Source organism: Aquarana catesbeiana, linkage group LG02 (genome assembly GCF_042186555.1).
Source record: "Aquarana catesbeiana isolate 2022-GZ linkage group LG02, ASM4218655v1, whole genome shotgun sequence".
Taxonomy (NCBI): domain Eukaryota; kingdom Metazoa; phylum Chordata; class Amphibia; order Anura; family Ranidae; genus Aquarana; species Aquarana catesbeiana.
Genome location: NC_133325.1, coordinates 9859362 through 9884088, shown reverse-complemented (window position 1 = coordinate 9884088; position 24727 = coordinate 9859362). Strand labels below are relative to the sequence as shown.

Here is a 24727-nt window from a genome sequence, read left to right as displayed (position 1 = left end):
TTTGCTATAAAAATAACAAACCTGTCATACTTCCCTCCTCTGTGCAGCCCCGATCCTCCTCTTCTCGGGTCCCTGGCTGGAGATCCTGGCCCCTCCCTCCTGTTGAGTGCCCCCCACAGCAAGCAGTTTGCTATGGGGGCACCTGAGCCGAGCCATTGCTACATGTGTTCAATCAGACACAGAGCTGTCTTTAGTCCCCGCCCCCTCTCTCCAGATTGGCTAACTGAGTTTGATTGACAGCAATGGAAGCCAATGGCGCCAATCAGGAGAGAGATTTCTGGACAGCCAAGGCACTCGTGGATATCACTGGATAGAGAGATGGGGCTCAGGTAAGTATTAGGGGGGTGAGGGGGGGGGGGCACACAGAAGGTTTTTTTATCTTAATGCATAGAATTCACCTTCTGTCTTTACAACCACTTGAAGATTCGGCTTTGTCTGGCACTTTTTGCTTTAAATCTGTATTTTGTGCTAGAAAATTACTTATAACCCCCAAACATTATATATTTTTCTTTTTTAGGGGAGACCCTAGGGAATAAAATGGTGATTGTTGCAATGTTTTTATGTCACACGGTATTTGTGCTCTGGTGGGCAGTCATGTTGGAACAGGAAGGGGCCGTCCCCAAACTGTTCCCTCAAAGTTAGGAGCATGAAATTGTCCAAAATGTCTTGAACATTTGGACAATTTTAAAGATAGGCAACTCCTATCCTCATATTGATTAGTGGTTCCAAAATAATAATAACTACTGCAGTAGGGAACAGACACCAAAGATACGCTCAGCATCTTTCCAAATAACTGTTCTGCTTTATTATGACGCAATTGAAGGTTTTTATACACATGATTACGTAGGTATCACATTAATATTACAATTGTACTTTGTATGGTTACAAGGGGCGTAACATAGGCAGGCTAATTCTTATCAGGACTGGAAAGAATGTAAACATTTACTGAAAACATTATTAGTGCTGTGTGCAATACATAGAAAATACAATACAATTATATACAGAACCTACAAATTTCCTTAACAGTATGCTGACGCCTTAAGAGTTCCCTTCACTGGAACTAAGGGGCCAAGCCCAACCCCTGTAAAACAACCCCCCCACCATAATCCCCCCTCCATCCCCCCAACACCATAATCCCCCCTTTACCCCCCGACACCATAATCCCCCCTCCACCCCCCGACACCATAATCTCCCCTCCACCCCCCCGACACCATAATCCCCCCTCCACACCCCCCAACACCATAATCTCCCCTCCACCCCCCCAACACCATAAACCTCCCCCTCCACCCCCCCAACACCATAATAACCACTTTACCCCCCCGACACCATAATCCCCCCTTTACCCCCCAACACCATAATCCCCCCTCCACCCCCCGACACCATAATCTCCCCTCCACCCCCCGACACCATAATCCCCCCTCCACACCCTCAACACCATAATCTCCCCTCCACCCCCCCAACACCATAAACCTCCCCCTCTACCCCCCACCACCATAATCCCCCCTCCACACCCCCCAACACCATACTACCCCCTCCACCCCCCCGACACCATAATCCCCCCTCCCCCCACACCATAATCCCCCCTCCACACCCCCAACACCATAATCCCCACTCCACCCCTCCGACACCATAATCCCCCCACACCATAATCCCCCCTCCACACCCCGACACCATAATCTTCTCTCCGCACCCCCTAACACCATAATCCCCCTTGCACCAAATGATTTGGACCAGTGCACAAAGAAAGGTCCATAAAGACATGGATGAGGGAGTTTGGGATGGAGGAACTTGACTGGCCTGCACAGAGTCCTGACCTCAACCCCATAGAACACCTTCGGGATGAATTGGAGCGGCGAGCCAGGCCTTCTCGTCCAACATCAGCGCCTGACCTCACATAGTTACATATTTACATAGTTACATAGTAGGTGAGGTTGAAAAAAGACACAAGTCCATCAAGTCCAACCTATGTGTGTGATTATGTGTCAGTATTTTCTCACAAATGCTTTTCTGGAAGAATGGTCAAACCTTCCCATAGACACCCTCCTAAACCTTGTGGACAGCCTTCCCAGAAGAGATGAAGCTGTTATAGCTGCAAAGGGCGGAGCCAACTCAATATTGAACCCTCCGGACTAAGACTGGGATGTCATTAAAGTTCATGTGTGTGTAAAGGCCGGCGTCCCAATACTTTTGGTCATAGAGTGTACCGCCAAAAGAAATCTCTATGTGTGTGAAAAAAAATGATATCAATGTCATTTGGTGTACAATGTCACCTGACCGCGCAATTACCAGGTAAAGCAGTGCAGTTATGAGTAGCAAAAAAATGGCCTGGTTATGAAGAGGGGTAAAACCTTCCGGAGGCCAAGTGGTGAACTTGGATTTTGGTGCGTTGTGGTGCGTTTCTAAACACGCATTGTGCAGCAGGTTATTTTAATGCAAATGTCGGTGCATTTTGACACTTCTTTAAACAATTTTTGTTTGGCACTTTTTTAACGTGCATTTTTATGTGTTTTTTATGTGAAGTCAGGAAAATGTGCGTCCTTTAGTCACACTTGGGGTGCCTTTAATCATTAAAAAAAAACGGGCACCCCACTGAGAGCTCCTGGGTCCCCCCGAGAGCCCCTGGGCCCCACCGAGAGCTCCTGGGCTCCACTGAGAGTCCCTGGGCCCCACCGAGAGCTCCTGGGCCCCACCGAGAGCTCCTGGGCCACACCGAGAGCCCCTGGGCCCCACCGAGAGCTCCTGGGCCACACCGAGAGCCCCTGGGCCCCACTGAGAACTCCTGGGCCTCACTGAGAGCTCCTGAGCCCCACCGAGAGCCCCTGGGCCTCACTGAGAGCTCCTGAGCCCCACCGAGAGCCCCTGGGCACCACTGAGAGTTCCTGGCCCCACTGAGAGCTCCTGGGCCCCACTGAGAGCTCCTGGCCCCACTGAGAGCTCCTGGGCCCCACTGAGAGCTCCTGGGCCACACCAAGAGTCCCTGGGCCCCACTGAGAGCTCCTGGGCCTCACTGAGAGCTCCTGGGCCCCACTGAGAGCTCCTGAGCCCCACCGAGAGCCCCTGGGCCTCACTGAGAGCTCCTGGGTCACACTGAGAGCTCCTGAGCCCCACCGAGAGCCCCTGGGCACCACTGAGAGTTCCTGGCCCCACTGAGAGCTCCTGGGCCCCACTGAGAGCTCCTGGGCCTCACTGAGAGCTCCTGGGCCCCACTGAGAGCTCCTGGGCCTCACTGAGAGCTCCTGGGCCACACCGAGAGCTCCTGAGCCCCACTGAGAGCCCCTGGGCACCACTGAGAGCTCCTGGCCCCACTGAGAGCTCCTGGGCCCCACCAAGAGCCCCTGGGCTTTACTGAGAGCTCCTGGGCCACACCGAGAGCTCCTGAGTCCCACCGAGAGCCCCTGGGCACCACTGAGAACTGCTGGGCCCCACCGAGAGCTCCTGGGCCACACCGAGAGCTCCTGGGTCTCACTGAGAGCCCCTGGACCCCACTGAGAGCTCCTGGGCCACACCGAGAGCTCCTGGGCCCCAGAAACTTCCGATTCCAGGTCACCTGATCACTGTGATGGTCTCTGATTGGCTATCACAGTGATCAGTCAATGATGGAGAGAAAAGATACATTGTAGGGCTAATGGCTTGCAGACCACAGACCACAGGGACGCCACACCCCCACCCCAACGCCGGACGTGTGGATTCCAATGTTTTTTTTTTTTTTTTCTAGAAGCACATGATTAGAGCCAGAGGCTCTAATAGACTTCAAAAAAGTATGGGCTCAGGGCGCAGACTGCTGCCCCCCCCTCCCCTACAAAAAATATATACCACCAGCCACTACTGCCAATGGCACTGCAAACGTGATGCACATTTTGCACTTGTTTTCCGGGAATGCACACAAAAACGCTTGTTTCTGCAGATTCCTGAGAATGCACAGGGGCAAATGGGGCACTGATGTTGGAGGAGAAGGCCTGGCTCGCATTCTCCACTCTAGTTCATCCCAAAGGTGTTTTATGGGGTTGAGGTCAGGACCAGTCAAGTTCCTCCACCCCAAACTCGCTCCTTCATGTCTTTATGGACCTTGCTTTGTGCACTGGTGCGCAGTCATGTTGGAACAGGAAGGGGCCGTCCCCAAACTCCTCCCACAAAGTTGGGAGCATGAAATTGTCCAAAATGTCTTGGTATGCCGACGCCTTCAGAGTTCCCTTCACTGGAACTAAGGGGCCAAACCCAACCCCTGAAAAACAACCCCCCCCACCATAACCCCCCCTCCACCAAATGATTTGGACCAGTGAACAAAGCAAGGTCCATAAAGACATGGATGAGCGAGTTTGGGGTGGAGAAATTTGACTGGCCTGACATAAACCCCATAGAACACCTTTGGGATGAATTATAGCGGAGACTGTGAGCCAGGCCTTCTCATCCAACATCAGTGCCTGACCTCACAAATGCTCTCCTGGAAGAATGGTCAAACATTCCCATAGACACCCTCCTAAACCTTGTGGACGGCCTTCCCAGAAGAGGTGAAGCTGTTATAGCTGCAAAGGGCGGAGCCAACTCAATATTGAACCCTCCGGACTAAGACTGGGATGTCATTAAAGGTCATGTGTGTGTAAAGGGGAGGGGGGAAGAGCCAAATCGCGTGTTACAAAAACCCCCATCAAAATGCATATTTAAAATGTGCTAAAATGGTTACAAAAATGTCCCTTACCGTTGAATTCAGCCGATCCTGCACACGGCGTGTAGAGGATCTTCTCCATGGATCGGTTCCTCGGTACGTCTCCTCTCCATCTCTAATCTTTCCTTGGAGAATTCCGTGCGATGGTTTGGACCCTGTGGATGGCGTCAGGTTGAGCAGATGTTTTCGGAAGATGTGAGAGTCTTCCAGTACGGTCAGACATATATACAGGAGATGATCCCCAGGGGGCGCTGCTCATTATCAGATCATACTGGAAGGACATGTGTTCATCCCCCAGAGACCCTGGCTCCATATCCATGGAAAATTATGTTTTGTATTCATTTATCTCCGGGGGGGGGGGAAATGGACAAAACTCCCAGCTGGGGACTTTCTAGGACACCAAATTTATTTTATGCAATTATCGGAGAATGTTCTGGTGCCTTTATAAAATGGTAGAACTGTTACCAGGAAATATTTCTCGTTCTATGAGAACATTATTGCCTAGATGCCGAAGAGGATTTAAAAATGTAAAGACCATGCCTGCTCGTAGCAAGTAGAGGGTTGCTTTTTTTGTCCCTCTAGGTCTTGTGCAATTTTTAATATTGCCCCTAGGTGTCTATAGATTTGGACTTACCTCGGGAGGAGTCGAGGGAATAAAAAAGGGAGTGTCGTTGGTTGGTTAGAAGAAATAGAGAAGAGTAGAGTGTCTGGTGGTGGAGCGGAGTGAGGACCGTTGATGCCCTAGTGCAGTGAAGGTGAACCTTGGCACCCCAGACATTTTGGAACTACATTTCCCATGATGCTCAGGCACTCTGCAGTGTAGTTGAGCATCACTGGAAATATTGTTCCAAAACATCTGGCGTGCCAAGGTTTACCATCACTGCCCTAGTGCAATGGTCAGCACTCAAGTACCCCCAACAGGCCATGTTTTAGGAATTTCTCTTCGATAAAACAGGTCTCATAAATACCAAGCCACTGACATTGATTTAAAGGTGAAAACTTGATATGCTGGGGGGGTATTGAAGAATGAGGTTGGAACCCTTAGCTAAGGTATAGTAGGGCCATCTTTTTGAAGCATCTAAAGATCTACTGCATGGTGAACCCCCCCGGGGGCAAGGTGGAACTAATCCTCCAGGGGGGCCAAACCAGGTGAGCTGGAGAACTTTAGTAGAGAAGGCAATAGCTCCAGAACATGAAGGTCAAATAACCTATTGAAATGTAAAAAGATGTCCTTACTTCCCATGGATACTTGGGTGAGCCTATACCTGGGGAGTAGAGACTTGGAGACCAGTTCTAGTTTTTTTGTCCCTCTAGGTCTTGTGCAATTTTTAATATCGCCACTAGGTGTCTCTATAGCTTTGGACTTACCTCAGGAGGAGTTGAGGGATATAAAAAAAGGGGGTGTCGTTGGTTGGTGAGAAGAAATAGAAAAGAGTAGAGTGCCTGGTGGTGGAGCGGAGTGATGACTGTTGATGCCCTAGTGCAGTCATGGTGAACCTTGGTACCCAAGATGTTTTGGAACTACATTTCCCACGATGCTCAAATACACTGCAGAGTGCATGAGCATCATGGGAAATGTAGTTCCAAAACATCTGGGGTGCCAAGGTTTGCCATCACTGCCTTAGTCAGTGCAATAGTCAGTACTTAATTACCCCCAACAGGCCATGTTTTGGGAATTTCCCTTCGAAAAAACAGGTCTCATAAATACCAAGCTATTGACATTGATTTAAAGGTGAAAACTTGATATGCTGGGGGTTATTGAGGACTGAGGTTGGAACCCTTAGCTAGGGTATAGTAGGGCCATCTTTTTGAAGCATCTAAAGGTCTACTACGTGGCTGAACCCCCCTAGGGGGGAAGGTGGAACTAATCCTCCAGAGGGGCCAAACCAGGAGAGCCGGAGAACCTTAGTAGCAAAGGCAATAGTTCCAGAACATGAAGGTCAAATAACCTAGAGGAACGTAAAAAGATGGCTGTATGGAAGTGTCCAATGCCTCAGTGGAAGGGTCTTATTTCTGAATGGGAGGATTTGATCCCTAAATGTGAGGGCCTGATCCTTGAATGGAAGGATCTGATTCCTAAATGGGAAGATCTGATGCCTCCATCGGAGGGTCTGATGCCTCAGTGAAAGGGTCTTATTTCTCAATGGGAGGGTTTGATCCCTGAATGTGAGGGCCTGGTTTTTGAATATGGGAGCCTGATCTCTGAATGGGAGGGTCTAAATCCTGAATGGGAGGGTCTGATTCCTGAATGAGAGGGTCTAAATCCTGAATCAGAGGTTCTGATTTCTGAATGGCAGGGTTTGATGCCTCTATGGGATAGTCTGATTCCTCAATTGGAGGGTGTGATGCATTTATGGGAGGATTGTGCCTCAGTGGAAGGGTCTGATTTCTGAATGTGGGGGCCTGATCTTGGAATGAGAGGGTCTGATTCCTGAATTATAGGGTGTGATGCCTTTATGGGAGGGTTTGATCCCTGAATGGGGTGGTCTGATTTCTGAATGTGAGGGCCTGACCCTTGAATGCGGGGACCTGTCTCCTGAATGGGAGGGTCTGATCCCTAAATTCGAGGGTCTGATCCTTGAATGGGAGGGGAAGCCTTCATCGTAACCACCTGAGCAAATCTCATTGTTTTAAGGAGGAAAAAACAGTTGACCTCTGGGGAGTATCTCGCCAAAATTGAAATTCTTATTGATGTCTAAAATGTGGCCTGGTGATTGATACCTAAAATCAGCAAACCAATAACATGAGCAGGAAATGTCATTTCTGAGGGCATTCCTTTTATATAATACTCTACAGAATGCTTCCAGGTTGCCATATTGCTTGAATTGTTTGTAGAAAAGGACAGCACACTGAAATGGAAAGTAACATTATTAAATCACATTAAATGTCTTGTGTAACAACTTTATACGCTGTATTTTTTATTTAGTTATTTATGTAACAAAAGTGGATTTCTGCTACTTTCCAGTCTTACCTGGCTATGAAGGTCATATGAGCCTCATCTATTCTGGTGAGTTAAACCAAGTCCCATAGGGCCCACATTCTACTAGTGGACATAATGTCCAGAATTTGCCTTCTAGAGGCAAATAAATGGGACCTCACATCATAGGCATACTTATAATTACACCCCAAAACACATTCTGCTACTCCTCCCGAGTATGGGGATATCACATGTGTAAGACTTTTTCACAGCCTAACTACATGGAGAAGCCCAAAATCCAAGGAGGTGTTCAGGCTTTCTAGGGGGAATAAATTACACATCTAATTTCCTGATTACCTAACATCTTTTTTGGAGACCCTGGAGAACAAGGACAATGGAAACACCCACGAAATGACCACATTTTAAAGACTTTTAAAGACTTTTAAAGACTTAATTTTTTGTCACACTATTTTGAAAAATGCAGAAAAAAAATGAAAATGTATTTTTGTCACTCAATAAGATATTGACTGACAAACAGCATAGGCATACTTATGATTACAGCCCAAAACACATTCTGCTTCTCCACCCGAGTATGGGGATACCACATGTGTGAGACAGCCTAACCACACAGAGAGGCCCAAAATCCAAGGAGCACCTTCGGACTTTCTAAGAGTATAAATTACGCATCTAATTTCCAGACTACCTACCACATTATTGGAGGTCCTGGAGCACCAGGACAGTGAAAACATCTATAAAATGACCAAATTTTTGAAGGTAAACACCCCAATGTGTTTTTTTTAAGAGGCATGAGGAGTCTTTTGAAGACTTAATTTTTTTGCCACAAGTTTTTAGAAAATGCTAATGCTATGTTTTTTTAACACAAAGTTGTCAATGTATAAGATATTTCTCACACACAGCATGGACCTATTTATAATTACACTCCAAAATACATTCTACTCCTTCTGTGTATGGTGATACCACATATGTGTCAGGGAAGGCTTCGCCATAGTACAGACGGTGCTCCGAGACACATACATATGGCGCATGCCTATCATCGATACTGGCGCCAAATGACTTTTTTAAACAGGCCTTCTGCACTGGCTAATTGTTGTTTGGTCTACAGCATCCTGAGTGTGTTCCTGTTTCCTGTGCCTGCCTTCTGATCTTGACCCGACTTGCTCCTGACCATCTTTGCTCTCTGCTCCTGACCTCGGCTTGTCCTCGGGTTCTGCCTCTGCTCTTGTCTGATCTGTTTAGCGTTGCGGATATTGGCCCTGTGACCCCTGACCATTTTTCTGTCTGCCATCTATGTCTGATCCGCCCGCCCATTACCGACCCGGCTTGTCTACCCTGCATCCAGCTCTTCCAGCCTGCTACAGCTCCTTCTGTCCAGTATGCCATCTTCTGGCTCCTGCTTCCCACCACGCATCCACAGTGTAAGAGAAGCTCAGTTGGAACCAAAAAGGCCATTAAATGCGCATGCTCATAATTCTGAGCAAAGGCTCAATACAGAACAGGCATTGGCACACACACACAAACGTATTAGGGTGTGCACAAGACGGAATCGCACAAGAATGTGCGCACACGTATGAGCGCTGGCGCCAAATGGCCTATTTAGGCTGGGCTATGGCATGAACACTGCACTGGTGTGGTGAGTGTGCAAGGGCTCATTTACACTTGTAGCTGGGGGGTGGTAAAACTGCACATTTGAGATGCATTTTTATCACCCCTCAACCACTTCCCCATTAGCTGGGAAGGCAGCAGCCGGGGGTGTACATATCAATGTATATCATTGCCAGCACACCTCAGATTGTCCGGTATTGATCAGAAAGATTTACTGAAGAATGATCTCATCACAAAGGACAAAGTGCAACGTTTTGGAGCCACGGAGGACCCCCTTTTTCAGGCATGCGATGTGCCCCCTCTAGCTGGGAAGGTAGCAGGCGGGGGGTGTACACATGACACCCCCCTGTTGTAATAGGCAGGCATTATTGCCGGTCTAAGCACAACCCATTCAAGTGGATGTTGTACAATGTCACCGTAGTGTCGCTGCACTCAGGGCCAGTGTTACCAATAGGCAAACTAGGCCATCCAAACCCCTCCCCCGAGCACCCTGCCCAAATACACAGTCAGCGTATCTCCTGTCACTGTCATAGGGATCCTAATGAAAGGGGGAATCTTATGTAAGGGGGGACTCTGGGGTTCCTGATTTAGGGTGGGGGAACTTTTAGGACCCTTATGTAATGGGAGACTCTGGGGACCCTGATGTAAGGGGGTGGGGGCTATGTGGACCCTGATGTAAGAGTCGACTTTGGGATCCTAATGTAAGGGGAGACTTTGGGGACACTAATGAAAGTGGGATCTCTGATGTAAGGGCAAACTCTGCGGTTACTGATTTAAAGAGGAGGGACTCTGTATACCCTGATGTAAAGGGGGACTCTGGGGTCCCTGATGTAAGGGGGTGGACTCTGGTGACCCCGATTTAAGAAGAGGGGACTCTTGGGACCCTGAAATAAAGGGCGATTACTGTGGGGACCCTGATGTAAGGGGGGGGGACTTTGGGGACTCTATTGAAAGTGGGATCTCTGATGTAAGGGTGAACTCTGGGGACCCTGATGTAAGGGGGGGGGACTCTGGGGACCCTTATTTAAGAAGAGGGGACTCTTGGGACCCTGATGTATAGGGAGATGACTGTGGGGACCCTGATGTAAGGGGGTGAACTCTGGGGACTCTAATGAAAGGGGTAAACTGTGATGTGATCCTGATTTAGGGAGTGGAGACTCTGGGGGCACTGATGTATAGGGGAGAACTCTGGGGAATTTAATGAAAGGGGTAAACTCTGATGTAAGGGCAAAATCTGGGTACCCTTATGTAAGGGGGGGGGGCTCTGGGGACCCTGATTTAGGGAGTGGAGACTCTTGGCACCCTGATGTAAGGGGGGATGACTCTGGGGACACAGATGTATAGGGGGAACTCTGGGGAATTTAATGAAAGGGGTAAACTCTGATGAAAGGGAAAAATCTGGGAACCCTGATGTAATAAGGGGGACTCTGGGTACCCTGATGTAATGGGAGACTCTGGGGACCCTGATGTAAGGGGGAACTCTGGGGACCCTGATGAAAGGGGGGGACTCTGGGGACCTCGATTTAAGAAGAGGGGACTCTTGGAACCCTGATATAAAGGGAGATGACTGTGGGGACCCTGATGTAAGGGGGGGGGGGGACTTTGGGTACACTAATGAAAGTGGGATCTCTGATGTAAGGGGGAGCTCTGGGGACCCTGATGAAAGGCGGGGGAACTCTGGGGACCCTTATTTAAGAAGAGGGGACTCTTGGGACCCTGATGTAAGGGGAGATGACTGTGGGGGACCCTGATGTAAGGGGGTGAACTCTGGGGACTTTAATGAAAGGGGTAAACTGTGATGTAAGGGCAAAATCTGGGAACTCTGATGTAAGGGGGAACTCAGGGGACCCTTATTTAGGGAGTAGAGACTCTTGGGACCCTGATGTAAAGGGGGATGACTCTGGGGACCCTGATGTATAGGAGGGGGGAATTCTGGGAAATCTAATGAAAGGGGTAAACTCTGATGTAAGGGCAAAACCCAGGAACCCTGATGTTAGGGGAGGGCAACGACTCTGGGGACCCTGATTTAGGGAGTGGAGACTCTTGGGACCCTGATGTAAGGGGGGAGACTCTGAGGACCCTGATGTAAGTGGGAACTCTGGGGACCCTCATGAAAGGGGGGGGCTCTGGGGAAACTAATTTAAGAAGAGGGGACTCTTGGGACCCTGATATAAAGGGAGATGACTGTGGGAACCCTGATGTAAGGGGGGAACTTTGGAGACTCTAATGAAAGTGGGGTCTCTGATGTAAGGGCAAACTCTGGGGACCCTGATGTAAGGGGAAACTCTGAGGACCCCAATTTAAGAAGAGGGGACTCTGGGGACCCTGATATAAAGGGAGATGACTGTGGGGACCCTGATGAAAGGGGGACTTTGGGGACTCTAATGAAAGTGGGATCTCTGATGTGAGGGGGGAACTCTGGGGACCCTTATTTAAGAAGAGGGGACTCTTGGGACCCTGATGTAAGGGGAGATGACTGTAGGGACCCTGATGTAAGGGGGGAACTCTAATGAAAGTGGGATCTCTGATATAAGATTGAACTCTGGTGACCCTGATGTAAAGGGGGGCCGTGGGGACCCTTAATTAAAAAGAGAGGAGACTCTTGGGACCCTGATGTATAGGGAGATGACTGTGGGGACCCTGATGTAAGGGGGTGAACTCTGGGGACTCTAATGAAATGGGTAAACTGTGATGTAAGGGCAAAATCTGGGAACCCTGATGTAAGGGGCAACTCAGGGGACCCTTATTTAGGGAGTAGAGACTCTCTTGGGACCTTGATGTAAGGGGGGATGACTCTGGGGACACTGATGTATAGGTGGGGGGAACTCTGGGGACTCCTATGAAAAGGGTAAACTCTGATGTAAGGGCAAAACCCTTATTTAACCTTGATGGGGACAAGAGCATCTTCCCAACAACCCTGGCCATTGGTTGTCGGGGTCTGCAGGCAGGGGGCTTATCAGAATCTGGAAGCCCCCTTTAACAAGGGGACCCCCAGATCCCGCCCCCCCATGTGAATGGGTAGGGGTACAATGTACCCCTACCCATTCACCATAAAAGTGTCAAAAAGTAAAAACCACAATAGACAGTTTTTGACAATTCCTTTATTAAAAAAAAAAAAGAAAAATGTTCTGCAATGTCCATCTATCTTCAATAACGCCGCCTGATGGCCACGAACAAAATAAAAAAATAAAAAAGCTCCGCCTCCATGGGAGGTCTCCTGGCGACTGCTGTCTCTTGGCTGTGACAGCTGTTATATAGGCAAGGGCGGGGCCACCCGGTGATGTAACCAAGTGACCCCACCCCCTTCTGACATCATGTGATGTCATTTGACATCAGATTGGGGCAGGGTCCCCCGCCCTTGCCTATATAAGAGCTGTCAAAGGAAAAAGCAGTCGCCAGGAGGCCTCCCATGGAGGCGGAGTTTTTTCTTTTTTTTCTTTCTATTTTTCGGGTCTGTTGGGCGGCGTGATTGAAGATGGATGGACATCACGGGGCACTATTTTTAATTTATTTAATAAAGGAATTGTCAAAAACTGCCTATTGTGGTTTTTACTTTTTGACACTTTTTTTTGGTTAATGGGTAGGGGTACAATGTACCCGATACCCATTCACATAGGGGGGCCGGCATCTGGGGGTCCCCTTGTTAAGTGGGGGCTTCCAGATTCCAATAAGCCCCCTGCCTGCAGACCCCGACAACCAATGGCCAACTTTTTTTTGCATTGATACAATAACTTACATATAAGCCTTTAAAATGAGCACTTTTGGTTTTTCATGTCCTATAGACTTTAATAGGGTTCACATGTTCGCTAGAACTTTTTGCCTGTTCGAGATGTTCTGGTGCAAACCGAACCGGGGGGTGTTCAGCCCATCCATAGTTGCCAGTAGGTGTTGCTGCACCTAGTATGAGGGTTTCCTGCCAGGCTGAGTTATGGATATGCATATTTCTCCAAGCCATGCCAGTAGGAGGTTCAAGCGGGTTCTGGTTCTGGGGCGTGATGGGGGAGGGTGTAAATATTTGGAAGGCCCATGTGCTTGCTCTCTCGCCTCAGGCTGAAGCCTGAAAGGGTGCTGCTTTAATGTCCATGTTGCTGGGCCCAGGAGCCTGATTGGGGCCTAGCACGCACTGGGTCTATAACTCTACACATTTGGCCTAAGGGGTTCACCAGATGGGAAAGCTGCCACCTCTGAAGGCCTTGTTGCTGATCTGTTTTGCTGTTCATTAGGGTCCTGGCTGTGGCAGAGCTGGGGGGGCCCATACCTGCAATTACAGAGACATCCCTGAGACTTCACCCTTGAGAATCCAGTCTACTAACACTTCACTTGAAGGCAACAGGAAGCTAAGTCTGGGAAGCAATTCCCTGGCCTCATGAGTAAAAAGACTGCTGATCTGTGCTGTGTGTTTGGTGCTACCAGAATATAAGAGCCAGTGTAGCTTTATGGGGTGCAGCTCACACAGGGTCCCCTACTGTGACCTTTCCTTCCAGTCTCAGGGGCTCTACTTTTAAGACAGGGAAGTTGATGTCTTCTTCTTTGAAACCTGCCTTTATCAGAATATCCCATGCCCTTTACCCCCTCTCAATTTCAAGTTTATCCACTTGCCACCAAAATACCGTTCATGTACATAAGTGACTGCAAGTGGTTATACCGGGGGTTAGCTGCAGCTATCAGCCAAAACCCTGGTGTTATTTTATAGAGCTGGTAAAGCGCTATAAAGTAAAAGCAATCCTAGCGGCTTTTTTAGCCTCTGGATTGCTTTTACGAGCGCCAAAAAGAGGGTCCACCCCCCTTCCTGGTGCCTCTCCAAGCTTTCCTGTCTCAACGGGGAGCTCAGCATCCAATTCGGTGGTTGTGCCGGCTTACAATGGAGGTGATTGGAGACTGGATCATATCTGTTCACCACTATGGTTTAGGAGACCAGAAGAGATGAGCATTTTTTCATCACTTCTGGTTTCCCTGGATGTAAACAGCGTCATTTTTAAATAGTGAAAGCATCTAATCACACTGATCTTGGTGTGATTAGATGCTTTTAAGGACAGAGTAGATATCCACTGGACTGGTTACTGGGTCAGTGTACATAGCACTTCTTGGCCCAAGTTCAGAGGATGGTTCTCCCACGAGAGACTAGGGAAGGCCAGAGGTATGAACCCCTCAGGATAGGAATTACTTGGTCCAAGTTCAGGGATGGTTCTCCTACCAGAGACTAAGAAAGGCCAGAAGCATGAACCCCTCAGGAGCAGAATTATTTGTCCCAAGTTTAGAGGAGGGTTCTTGTCACGGGCAAGGCCAGAGCGGAGGCTGTTGGAGAGGACTGTGTGCAAGCCTGTTGCCCACCGATTATGGGCCCTAGCATTTGGGGCAATGGTGCTCTCTGTGAGCTGTATGCCTGGGGACCCTGGGGTTGGTGTTACTTTGGATTCAGCTCCATGTTCCCCCAAAACACACAGACTCTGGAACCCGTTGTATGCCATATTAGAATGATAAGACTGAGTTATACTGTTGGGACACATCCTGTGAGGAGATGCTAATGTCATCATCTCCACTCACCTGTCTGATGTCAGCTATAATGGGTTTAATGTAAATAAGTTTAGTCTAGGTTCTAAAGGTATTCAACTCATTGTTGTTTGTTCTAATTAATCCTGTGTTGATGTTTATGGTAATGTGTGTTAATTGAATGAGCTGATCACATTGTCCTCTATACAATGTAGGAGACGGGACGACTCCTATTGGAGCTCATGTTAATTAGGTTAATTAGGTTATGTTTGTATTGTTAATTGTAATTAGCTCCAGCTATTGTGTTTATATTCCTGTGTGAAGCTCGGTGACCACAAGTCTGGGCAAAAGGTCATGTCTCAGTCACCTAGGCTGTATAAAGGATGAGATAATTAGCTCATGTTAATTAGGTTACGCTTGTATTGTTAGAGTAATCTTCGCCTGTGTATATAAGACTGTATTCTGGTTCTGAATAAAGTGAGTCCATGTTAGCAGTGAAGCAAGTGTCGCCTTGTTTTCTGCTCAGAAAGAGGTTGGAATATCTGATATCTGTATACAGACTGGGAGGAAGTGGTATATGACGGAAGCACTCAAGCAGAGTGTGGGGCGTTCCGTGACATTGGTGGCAAGCAGCGGGAAAGCTTCCTGCAGTCTGGGACATCCAAACTTCCATCTGGATCCAAGGTCCAGATAGCAGGAGAGGAGAGGTACAGATACCAGCCGCCATGGATGAGGAATTCAGAAGGAGGTTGCGAGAGATGCAGATACAGCACAGAGGTCCAGTATCGGAGCAGGTCCTGCTGGGATGGTGTGATTCTATTCACTGCAAACTCTGGAAGGAAGCGCTAGCCCGTGAGCAGCGACACCAGGGAAAAGTTCTCCCCTCCATCGAGGAAAGGTACTGGTCGCAGTACGGACTGCGGGTGCGGTTTTTGGGAGAAAAACCACACAAGAAGCAGACAGCTGAATTAAGCAGGCTGGTCTGGGCAGAGATGAAGTTGGATGAGAGCTACAGAGCCCTCCGGTGGCATGTATCCCAAGCATGTCCCTGGATAGCGGATGACAGCCCAACGGAAGGCTTAAGCTACGGCGGCTTGGGACTGTTGTTTGTGAAGCTAACAGGGGACCCTAACTTTGGGAGTGATTTGGAGCGGCGGGTGGACGAAATCATGGATTTCAGAGAAGGGCTACTGAACATTTCGGAAGTGCACTGGGCACAGGAAGATTTGGAGTTTCTGGCCGTTCAGGAATGGGAGCTAGAGATCGCCTACAGACGGCTGCTAGACATTGCTCAGTGCCCGGGCTGGGCTCCCTTTGCCTGGGACTATCAGGAAATACCAGCTGACAACCCTGAAATCCTGGCTGAAGAGTCGGCAATGTGGCAGAGCGATAGTGTGCTTTGCCAACCTGCCCCCACAGCTATGGAGGCGGAGGTCTTATGGCGGATGCAGCAAGTGCTGACTGACCTTGATGATCCTGTTTCTGCATGGGATGATCTTGGATGGAGGAATGTGCCTGTCCAGCAGCATGCCAGAGAATCTGCAGTGGAAAATCTGGAGATTGCCGTCCCCAAACCTGAAGTGCTGACAACAGGGCAGAGCTCTGCTAACCTCTGTCCAGAAATGATAACATCTTCTGGGTTCCATGGACAGGAGATGGTGAACCCCTATTCCCCGACATCAGTTGCAGAGACATGGGATTTGATAGACTTTTCTGCTGAGGAAGAACCGTCGGGTGAGCCCCCAGCAGAAGAGTTGGGATTAGGGCCAAACTTCATTGCGCTCTGCTCAGCACTGATGGCATCTTCTGAGTTCCACGGACAGGAGATGGTGAACCTCTATCCACAGACACCAGTTATAGAGGTAGAGGATTTAATAGACTTTTCTGCTGAGGAAGAACAACCTGATGAGCCTCCAGCAGAAGAGCTGCTATCAGGGCCAAAGTTCACTGTGTTCTGCCCAGCACCAACAGTGGCTTCAGCCTTCCTGAGAGAAGAGGTAGTCAGCCTTTCTCCCACAACACTGACAGGGACATGTGATTTTCTGCCAGCAGCATCTACGGAGTTAAAACAAACTTCTCCAGCTGAAGATCTGGTAACTGAACAGAGGGTCCAAGACCTCTGTCCCACACTTTTACCAATTCCAGAGACTGGGGATTTAATAGACGTTTCTGTAGAGGAGGAACCACCTGGCAAACCCCCAGCAGAAGTGCTGGCAACCGGACAGAGGGTCCAAGACCTCTGCCCCACACCTGCAGCAATTGTGGAGGTCCAAGGAGAGAATGCAGTCATCACCTCACAACTGCAGCTTGATCTGGTGTCAGTTGATGGGGCTTCAGTCCCCACCTGTATACCCCAGGGATGCTGGGCAGTCGGCCCAGATCCCCAACAGCAGGATGGAGTGAGCCCAGTCCCCCTGTCTTCTCTCCAGCGGCAGAAAGAATTCCAGGGAGAAGAGCCAGTCCGGGCCTCTCCCCAGCGGCAGATATGTTCTCTGAGAGAGGCAGAGGATGGCTGGGTGAGTAATGCACTGTTTGGGATGATTTGTTTGGGGTACTGTGTGGGTACAGGCAGTAGAGGACTGGAGCTGTGGACTAACTTCGGAGTCAACCCGTCTGGGGTCTCCTCCTGTGTTAGTCTCCTGCCGAAAGGGGAGAAATGTCACGGGCAAGGCCAGAGCGGAGGCTGTTGGAGAGGACTGTGTGCAAGCCTGTTGCCCACCGATTATGGGCCCTAGCATTTGGGGGAATGGTGCTCTCTGTGAGCTGTATGCTTGGGGACCCTGGGGTTGGTGTTACTTTGGATTCAGCTCCATGTTCCCCCAAAACACACGGACTCTGGAACCCGTTGTATGCCATATTAGAATGATAAGACTGAGTTATACTGTTGGGTAGGGATGAGCCGAACACCCCCCTGTTCGGTTCGCACCAGAACATGCGAACAGGAAAAAAGTTCGTTCGAACATGCGAACACCGTTAAAGTCTATGGGACACGAACATGAATAATCAAAAGTGCTAATTTTCAAGGCTTATATGCAAGTTATTGTCATAAAAAGTGTTTGGGGACCTGGGTCCTGCCCCAGGGGACATGGATCAATGCAAAAAAAAGTTTTAAAAACGGCCGTTTTTTCAGGAGCAGTGATTTTAATAATGCTTAAAGTCAAACAATAAAAGTGTAATATCCCTTTAAATTTCGTACCTGGGGGGTGTCTATAGTGTGCCTGTAAAGGGGCGCATGTTTCCTGTGTTTAGAACAGTCTGACAGCAAAATGACATTTTGAAGGAAAAAACTCATTTAAAACTACCCGCGGCTATTGCATTGCCGACAATACACATAGAAGTTCATTGATAAAAAACGGCATGGGAATTCCCCAAAGGGGAACCCCGAACCAAAATTAAAAAAAAAAATGACGTGGGGGTCCCCCTAAATTCCATACCAGGCCCTTCAGGTCTGGTATGGATATTAAGGGGAACCCCAGCCAAAATTTAAAAAAAAAATGACGTGGGGTTCCCCCTAAATTCCATACCAGACCCTTCAGGTCTGGTATGGATTTTAAGGGGAACCCCGCGCCAAAAAAAAAACGGCGTGGGGTCCCCCCAAAAATCCATACCAGACCCTTATCCGAGCACGCAACCTGGCAGGCCGCAGGAAAAGAGGGGGGGACGAGAGTGCGGCCCCCCCTCCCTCCTGAACCGTACCAGGCCACATGCCCTCAACATTGGGAGGGTGCTTTGGGGTAGCCCCCCAAAACACCTTGTCCCCATGTTGATGAGGACAAGGGCCTCATCCCCACAACCCTGGCCGGTGGTTGTGGGGGTCTGCGGGCGGGGGGCTTATCGGAATCTGGAAGCCCCCTTTAACAAGGTGACCCCCAGATCCCGGCCCCCCCCCTGTGTGAAATGGTAAGGGGGTACATAAGTACCCCTACCATTTCACGAAAAAAGTGTCAAAAATGTTAAAAATGACAAGAGACAGTTTTTGACAATTCCTTTATTTAAATGCTTCTTCTTTCTTCTATCTTGCTTCATCTTCTGGTTCTTCTGGCTCTTCTGGTTCTTCTGGTTCTTCCTCCGGCGTTCTCGTCCAGCATCTCCTCCGCGGCGTCTTCTGTCTTCTTCTCCTCGGGCCGCTCCGCACCCATGGCATGGGGGGGAGGCTCCCGCTCTTCTCTTCTTCTCTTCTTCTCTTCTTCTTTTCTTCTTTTCTTCTTTTCTTCTCTTCTTCTTCATTTTCTTCTCCGGGCCGCTCCGCAATCCATGCTGGCATGGAGGGAGGCTCCCGCTGTGTGACGGCGCTCCTCGTCTGACAGTTCTTAAATAACAGAGGGGGGCGGGGCCACCCGGTGACCCCGCCCCCCTCTGACGCACGGTGACTTGACGGGACTTCCCTGTGACGTCACGGGGAATGCCACAGGGAAGTCCCGTCAAGTCACCGTGCGTCAGAGGGGGGCGGGGTCACCGGGTGGCCCCGCCCCCCTCTGTTATTTAAGAACTGTCAGACGAGGAGCGCCGTCACACAGCGGGAGCCTCCCTCCATGCCAGCATGGATTGCGGAGCGGCCCGGAGAAGAAAATGAATAGGAAGAAGAGAAGAAGAGAAGAAAAGAAGAAAAGAAGAAAAGAAGAAAAGAAGAGAAGAAGAGAAGAGCGGGAGCCTCCCCCCCATGCCATGGGTGCGGAGCGGCCCGAGGAGAAGAAGACAGAAGACGCCGCGGAGGAGATGCTGGACGAGAACGCCGGAGGAAGAACCAGAAGAACCAGAAGAGCCAGAAGAACCAGAAGATGAAGCAAGATAGAAGAAAGAAGAAGCATTTAAATAAAGGAATTGTCAAAAACAGTCTCTTGTCATTTTTAACATTTTTGACACTTTTTTCGTGAAATGGTAGGGGTACTTATGTACCCCCTTACCATTTCACACAGGGGGGGGGGCCGGGATCTGGGGGTCACCTTGTTAAAGGGGGCTTCCAGATTCCGATAAGCCCCCCGCCCGCAGACCCCCACAACCACCGGCCAGGGTTGTGGGGATGAGGCCCTTGTCCTCATCAACATGGGGACAAGGTGTTTTGGGGGGCTACCCCAAAGCACCCTCCCAATGTTGAGGGCATGTGGCCTGGTACGGTTCAGGAGGGAGGGGGGGCCGCACTCTTGTCCCCCCCTCTTTTCCTGCGGCCTGCCAGGTTGCGTGCTCGGATAAGGGTCTGGTATGGATTTTTGGGGGGACCCCACGCCGTTTTTTTTTTTTTTTTTTTGGCGCGGGGTTCCCCTTAAAATCCATACCAGACCTGAAGGGTCTGGTATGGAATTTAGGGGGAACCCCACGTCATTTTTTTTTTAAAATTTTGGCCGGGGTTCCCCTTAATATCCATACCAGACCTGAAGGGCCTGGTATGGAATTTAGGGGGACCCCCACGTCATTTTTTTTTTTTAATTTTGGTTCGGGGTTCCCCTTTGGGGAATTCCCATGCCGTTTTTATCAATGAACTTCTATGTGTATTGTCGGCAATGCAATAGCCGCGGGTAGTTTTAAATGAGTTTTTTCCTTCAAAATGTCATTTTGCTGTCAGACTGTTCTAAACACAGGAAACATGCGCCCCTTTACAGGCACACTATAGACACCCCCCAGGTACGAAATTTAAAGGGATATTACACTTTTATTGATTGACTTTAAGTATTATTAAAATCACTGCTCCTGAAAAAACGGCCGTTTTTAAAACTTTTTTTTGCATTGATCCATGTCCCCTGGGGCAGGACCCAGGTCCCCAAACACTTTTTATGACAATAACTTGCATATTAGCCTTTAAAATTAGCACTTTTGATTTCTCCCATAGACTTTTAAAGGGTGTTCCGCGGCATTCGAATTTGCCGCGAACACCCCAAATTGTTCGCTGTTCGGTGAACTTGCGAACAGCCAATGTTCGAGTCGAACATGAGTTCGACTCGAACTCGAAGCTCATCCCTACTGTTGGGACACATCCTGTGAGGAGATGCTAATTTCATCAACTCCACTCACCTGTCTGATGTCAGCTATAATGGGTTTAATGTAAATAAGTTTAGTCTAGGTTCTAAAGGTATTCAACTCATTGTTGTTTGTTCTAATTAATCCTGTGTTGATGTTTATGGTAATGTGTGTTAATTGAATGAGCTGATCACATTGTCCTCTATACAATGTAGGAGACGGGACGACTCCTATTGGAGCTCATGTTAATTAGGTTAATTAGGTTATGTTTGTATTGTTAATTGTAATTAGCTCCAGCTATTGTGTTTATATTCCTGTGTGAAGCTCGGTGACCACAAGTCTGGGCAAAAGGTCATGTCTCAGCCACCTAGGCTGTATAAAGGATGAGATAATTAGCTCATGTTAATTAGGTTACGTTTGTATTGTTAGAGTAATCTTCGCCTGTGTATATAAGACTGTATTCTGGTTCTGAATAAAGTGAGTCCATGTTAGCAGTGAAGCAAGTGTCGCCTTGTTTTCTGCTCAGAAAGAGGTTGGAATATCTGATATCTGTATACAGACTGGGAGGAAGTAGTATATGACGGAAGCACTCAAGCGGAGTGTGGGGCGTTCCGTGACAGTTCTCCCACAAGTGACTAGGGAAGGCCAGATGTATGAACTCCTCAGGAGAAGAATTACTCTGCCCAAGTTCAGAGGATGGTTCTACCATGTGAGACTAGGGAAGACCAGAGGTATGACTATGAACTCCTCAGGAGAGAAATTATATTTCCCAAATTCAGAGGATGGTTCTCCTATAAGACACTAGGGAAGACCAGAGGTAAGACTATGAACTCCTCAGGAGAGAAATTACATTGCCCAAGTTCAGATGATGGTTCTCCTATGAGAGACTAGGGATGACCAGAGGTATGAACCCCTCAGGATAGGAATTACTTGGTCCAAGTTCAGAGGATGGTTCTCCCATGAGAGACTAGGAAAGGCAAGAGGCATGAACCCCTTAGGAGCGGAATTACTTGGCCGAAGTTCAGAGGATGGTTCTCCCATGAGAGACTAGGGAAGGTCAGAGGTATGAATACTTCAGGAGAGGAATTACTTGGCCCAAGTTCAGAAGATTGGTTCTCCTATGCGAGACTAGGGAAGACCAGAGGTATGAACCCTTCAAGAGAGGAACTACTTAGCCTAGCTATCCCAGTAGTACACAGTCACCAGATTCTTGTAGTAGAGTAGTACTCACAAGGCCAGGAGAGTAGCTTCCTCCAGGTACCTTATAGTCAGGCTGCGTGAACTGGATCTATAGAGGAAGCCTCAGAGTGTCAGAAAAACTTTCAGGAGTGGCCCCCCACCCCAGCTCTGCCACAGCCAGGACCTCAATGAACAACAGCTTGAATGAGTGGAATGACTTAGGAAGGTAGGCCACCCCCACCCTGACAGGTGGAATCCCTTGAACAGGAAGACCCCTGCTTTTTTTTTTTTTGCCTAACAACCCAGCAACCTAACCAGGGAGGTTCTACAAATATTATTCTAGCAAAAACAATTTTCCACAAATACATGGATCTAACAATCCAGCTGGAAATCTTTAATCCTATGAATCTAAAATAATTCCACAAAAGTAGAAATGAATGTTGTTAAAATTAAAAAGGGAAACCAAAACATTCTTCTTCTCCCCACCCCTTGGTCTTGGATGGAGCTATAGACTCTTTCGGTGTAAAATTCCAGTCTAGAGTTTGTACTTTTTCCCATGATTGCAAATATTTGCTTCGGTAGAAAAAACTCACTTGGCCTTAGTTGGGCTGAAAACAGAAACAGACATTGAATCATAAAAACAGCTATGGGGTGGACCAACAACTTTTCGGTCCTTTAGAATTTTCTTTGTTAACTCTCAGTCTTAGTCACTCTCTGACCAATAGTCACACGACAAGCGTCCTGTGCTTCAGTCATTCCAATGCAGAGTCCAGATGATTATCTCACCATCCAAGTGATAAACAGCACCCATCAAAACCTGGACAAGGTGTACCAATAAATAAGATAATAGCTTTATATGAAGATGATAAAACCTGAAGGTGCGATGAGGGTTAGCGAGACACGGTCTTGTTCTTCGAGGATTTAGTGAAGCTTCTTCTGATCTCTTTCACCCCCAATCCATAGACAAAGGCATTTAGAGAAACTGGGGTCATGTGGTAGATGGCGCTAATGATGTTCTGAGCATCAGGTGTCATTTGCGACTGTACTCTTGGTATAACAGATGATATCAGTGCAGTTAGGTAAATAATCATGGCCACCGTAAGGTGGGCACCACATGTGTTCAAGGCTTTATGACGAGCTTTCCCAACAGCAATCTTCAAGGCCGTGTAAAGAATGCAGGAGTAAGACAGCAGAATAAGGCTGACATCAGTCACCGTGACCAGGATTCGGACCATGAGGCCTACAGCTTGCGGTTTGGAGGTATCTCCACAGGCAAGGCTCAGAAGCCCCGCATTCTCACAGACGAAATTCAGAATGATGTTGGACCTACAGAAGCGGACACTAGCGGTCAGTATAACCATTGGAGAAATAAAGAGGGTACTCCTCACTATCCCAGCGACAGACAACTGGACCAGAAATCTTGAGGTCATGATATTGTTGTATCTTAATGGTCTACAGACGGCTATGAACCTGTCCAGGGCCATTGACAGCATAACGCCAGACTCAAAAAGAGACATGAAGGAAATATAAAAAATCTGAATGAGGCAGCCAGCCAGAGTTATCTGGTTCAAATCAAATGTCAAACCAACTAGAAATTTCGGCAGGATGGAGGCTGTGTAGGAAACATTAATGGTCAAAAGAAGGGATATAAGGAAGTACATGGGTGAGTGGAGGCTCGGTATAACAAAGATCCGATGAATGACAAAGAGGTTAGCAGTCATGATTATTATATATATTACAGTAAATGGAATTATTAACAATTTCCTGTTTTTTATAATGCCGGGAAACCCAAAGAGGACAAATTCTGTGTAGGATATGATGGTCCCATTTTGGGTCACTCCTTCCATGGTGGAAAAAATGAAGGCTTCAAATCAAGAACGATGTCTGAAGGAAACAGAAATACAGAGATATGAAATGAAATGTATTGATAATACATTTTTCAGCTAATTAATGGTTCATTTCTGGTCAAGTCTGAGTGAGGCTAGATTACAACCCAACCGCCCCGCCAACTGGCTCATTTTAAATTTCCAGCTCGTTACAGACTGTCATGTTCTCTGCCAGTCACATACCAGTGTCTAATGGCTATTTCAAACTTCCCATGGATACATTCTCCAATAGGGATAAGCTAAATGCATCTGGGTTTGGTTTGAATCCGGTTCAGCAAACATCTAAATGTGCCTCAAACCAAACCCGGATATATTACTTTGAAAAGGGTGCGCTATGGATGTCAAGGGAGACCCCCACATTGAAAGGAACAAAAATAAATGGCATGGCCCACCCCTTAAATTCCATAACGGATCCTTGGGTTTGGTATTAAGTTTCAGAGGGGACACCATGCAAAAAACAAGAAAAAAAGTATGAGGTCACCCCAAAAATCCATACAAGACCCTTATCTGTGCACACATTCTGTCTGGCCAGGAAAGAAGGTAGTTGAGTATGTGCCCCCCCGTCAAACCATACCAGGCTGCATGTACTTAATATAGTGGGGACACCTTGCCATGGGGGTATATTGATGATGATAAGGTGGTTTTGGGGGTCTGAAAGCATGGAGGCCTTCAGAATCTGGAAGACACCTTTAACAAAGAGAAGGCCCCCTGATATGGCCTCCCCCACATATAAATGAGTAAGGGGTATATAGTACCCCTACTCTTTCTCCCAAAAAATGAACAGTAAATAAACACACCTTTTGACAAGTCTTTTAAAAAAATAAGAAAAAAACACAATGTAAATCCAGATATGCAGATCAACATAAGTCACGAGTGACGCCCAGCGCCTGCCAAAAGAAAACAAATACAGCTAATAAAAAGTTTAACTTCCCGCTGCTGCCAGAGGCTTGAACTCGGCTGAAGACCATTTTCCGAACCGCTGAACTGACAGCCCATCTTTAGTCTCCAACATCGGGC

The 24727-nt window shown here is 48.1% G+C and overlaps 1 protein-coding gene across 1 annotated transcript; it reads right to left on the bottom strand.

Annotated features, from left to right (window-relative positions):
* Positions 1–22714: 22714 nt before the first annotated feature.
* On the bottom strand, positions 22715–23671 carry LOC141126400 (olfactory receptor 56B1-like). The gene has a single exon (XM_073612346.1). It carries the CDS (start codon positions 23669–23671, stop codon positions 22715–22717), a length of 957 nt encoding a protein of 318 aa, XP_073468447.1.
* Positions 23672–24727: the final 1056 nt, after the last annotated feature.

Bases quoted from the DNA above. Each gene is read 5' to 3' on its own strand.
- LOC141126400 (XM_073612346.1), bottom strand. From the start codon at position 23,671: ATGGAAGGAGTGACCCAAAATGGGACCATCATATCCTACACAGAATTT.